This window comes from Microtus ochrogaster, linkage group LG4, assembly GCF_000317375.1.
Source record: "Microtus ochrogaster isolate Prairie Vole_2 linkage group LG4, MicOch1.0, whole genome shotgun sequence".
NCBI classification, from domain to species: domain Eukaryota; kingdom Metazoa; phylum Chordata; class Mammalia; order Rodentia; family Cricetidae; genus Microtus; species Microtus ochrogaster.
Genome location: NC_022030.1, coordinates 64,672,735 through 64,675,720, shown reverse-complemented (window position 1 = coordinate 64,675,720; position 2,986 = coordinate 64,672,735). Strand labels below are relative to the sequence as shown.

The 2,986-nt window shown below is 55.4% G+C and overlaps 1 protein-coding gene across 1 annotated transcript in view; it reads left to right on the top strand.

Moving 5' to 3' along the window:
• The first annotated feature begins 370 nt into the window (after positions 1-370).
• Positions 371-2,986, top strand: part of Efhd1 (EF-hand domain family member D1) — a 47,713-nt gene continuing 45,097 nt past the window's right edge. Inside the window, exon 1 of the mRNA XM_005361741.2 lies at positions 371-764. Coding sequence (XP_005361798.1) covers positions 460-764 — 305 coding nt within the window. The 5' untranslated portion in view covers positions 371-459. The remainder of the gene's footprint in view (positions 765-2,986) is intronic.

The following is a 2,986-nucleotide window of genomic DNA, read 5'->3' as shown; positions in this document are numbered from 1 at the left end:
TTGGAGCGCTTCTGGAAGGGAATGTGACTGCCTGACCGGTTGCCAAATTTAACTCCCTAGTCTTTGCTACCGGTCCCCTGGGGATCACGAGGTCCCTCAGTTCCCCGAGGGTGGATTCTGGAGGCAAGATCAGTTGATTTTAGGGTCCATGCCTGGACTGAGGGACGGGTCAGCCTCCAGTGCCCAGCCTCAGGGAGGATTAAGCAGACGCGACCCCTAGGACGCACAGACACCCGCTTGTCCCCGTCAAACAGGCAACCCTGCTGCTCCCGCGCCGCCTTAAAGCCGCAGCTCCGCCCTGCCCGCCCCGCCCATCCGCGGTTCTACCCAACCGCCGGGTCCGAAGCGACACCACCGAGCGTCACAAAGCCACGAGCCGGCAAAGATCGCGCAGCCCGCAGCCGCCGGCGTCGAGGTGCCGGATCGCGCGACCCAGCTCCACCACCACCACCCGTCACCATGTCCAGTGAGGAGCTGGCTCGCAAGCTGCAGCGCCGGTTGAGACTAGAGGCGTTGACAGAGACCGATCAGGGTGCCCCCCAGGCTACACCCTGCGCTGCCCCAGCAGGGAACCAGGAGCCCGAACCGCCTGTCCGGGCACCCTTGGCCAGCGCGGATTCTGAGCTGAGCGCCAAGCTGAGCCGCAGACTCGACATCCACCAGGGCATAGTGCGGTCCCGCCGCAGCAAGGTCTTCAACCCCTACACCGACTTCCCGGAGTTCAGCCGTCGCCTCCTCAAGGATCTGGAGAGCATGTTTAAAACGTGAGGGCTGGCTTTGCGCCCCCGAGGAACGGGAGGCCTGGGACAGGGTGAGGGGCAGACACGCCGCGAGTGGGAAGGTGCGGGGAGGAGACACACGGGTCCAAGAGGTGCACTGAGCATCAGATCGTGCGCACAGGAGTCGATTGCGCGCCATTACTAGGGATCTGAGAGGAGCTCTCTTTCTCAGGCAGAGCTCAGAAGTTCCCACTAAAGTCCACTCTCTGGAATCCCCTGCTCCCTACACACACACACACACACACACACACACACACCCACCCACCCACCCACCCACCCCCGTACACACAGGTCCAGAGATTTGCTCTGAGCAACTTCTAGGAAGCGAGCTCGGGGCGCACCTCACCTGCCAGCCTTAACTTTATCCCTCAGGGAGAAATTAGTTGGATTGGTCTATTATCTTTTAAAACAAAGGTGAAAGTTAATCCTTGTCTTGCGCACCGGGTCTGAGGGATGAACCCAAGGCTCAGAACTTGGTTGATTTCCACTCGGGAAGAGACCAGGAGCCACCTGAGGGAATCGCCTAGTCGGTTATCCCTTCCAGCTGGTTGGGTTGCAGATGCCGCTGGCTCAGATCTGGTTCTTGCTACCGGTCACTAGGATGGTAGCTGCTGGCGTCCGGATCACCCGTCAGAAGAGGAGAGAATACAGAGACCCAATGGGTGTCCTGTCATTTGAGAGGTCTCTTCTCTGGCCTCAGTTCCCTACCTGAAGAGGGAAGCAGTAAAGACCCTTGCCCGCCCCCACCCCCCGCCGTATTTAGGTTTGTTTTCTTTCCCAACATTTGGATTTGGGAAGCAGAGGCTAATCATGGCTGCATAGTGACACCTTGTCTCAAAAAAAAAAAAAAGCATTTATTTATTTATTTTCGAGACAGGGTTTGCCTGCCTCTTGTTTTCCAATCGCTGGGATTAAAGGCCTGCGCCACCACCGCCCCGGCACATTTATTTATTTGCTGTGAGTGTGTATACGTGAAGAAGTACCATGGCACACTCAGGAGGTCAGAGGACAACTTGTTCTCCCCCTCCACCATACAGGTGGTCAGAGCTGGTAGCAAGTGTCTTTACCGGCTGAGCCATCTCGCCTGCCCCGCCTTTGCCTTTTAAGGCCACAAAGTAGTCTGTACACCGAAAATGCCTTACCAGGCTATTAATATGATTTCCAGAATTGGGTTGAGACCGAGAAAAAAATGACTTGGGGAGCGAAGACCGCTGGCCAGGTCATGCTTGGGCGTCTTTAAGAGCGCTTGGAATGTGTTTGCCTTCCGCAAGGAGGCTCTATTTAAAGGCACTGTGGTCGAGCACCGCCTCGCTCCCGGAGGTCTGCAGAGGCCGCACCTGCAATACTCGCCTCTGACACCCCGATATCTCAGTCCCTAGCTCCCAGCCACTGTTTTCTGGGATCAGTTTGGACAACCCAGGAAGGTGGAGTTGGAACTATAAAGAATGAGACTCGAGCGTAGGTGGTAAAGCCCCGGGACACACAGTATCTTGACAAGAGACCCCAGTAATTTACTTTGGGTTTTACATTGCATGGGAAGGACTGCTCTAGCCTGGATGCTCACCAGCGTGGCCATCCCTCCAGTCCCGGCAGGTTCACTTCACCTCCCTCTGTGGTCTCTCTGTCTCTCCGAGGGCTTCATTTGTTTTTACTGGGAAACCGCTCTTTGGAAGATTAAGTTGGTTTAGTCGATGGCCTAAGAAGAATCAAGTCCATCCAGTCGGGAGGTCTCTGGGGCCGGCAATGTTAGCGCTGGCAAACACCAGGCACTGCCCCACCATCCAGCTAAGGGAGGGCAGTGTGAGAACTGGTGTTCGAGCAGAACCAACGGTGCAACAGTGCAGGGTATTTCTGCAGACCTTTGCCGACCACCTGAATTCTAGGTTAGACCTTTTGTTACTTGCAATAAAATTTAACATGAACTAAGAGGAGTTATCTGGCTCCTACAGCAATGCCAGAACAGGCTTCAGGTGTGGCTGGATCGAGGAGACTCGGGTCACGTTTCATTGGTCTTTTCTTCCCCATCCCCTCTCTCTCTCCCTTTCTTGGATTTTGAGTTAGGGTCTTATATAAGACTGGCTAGGTCCTGTTCCTCGGTGATCTCCTCCCACCCCCTCCAGAGGGCCTCACTTTGTAGTCCAGGCTTCCTGCTGTTAAGGTTACTTGCTTATAAGTTCAGCACATTTCTTGTTTTCTAAAGCCACCCC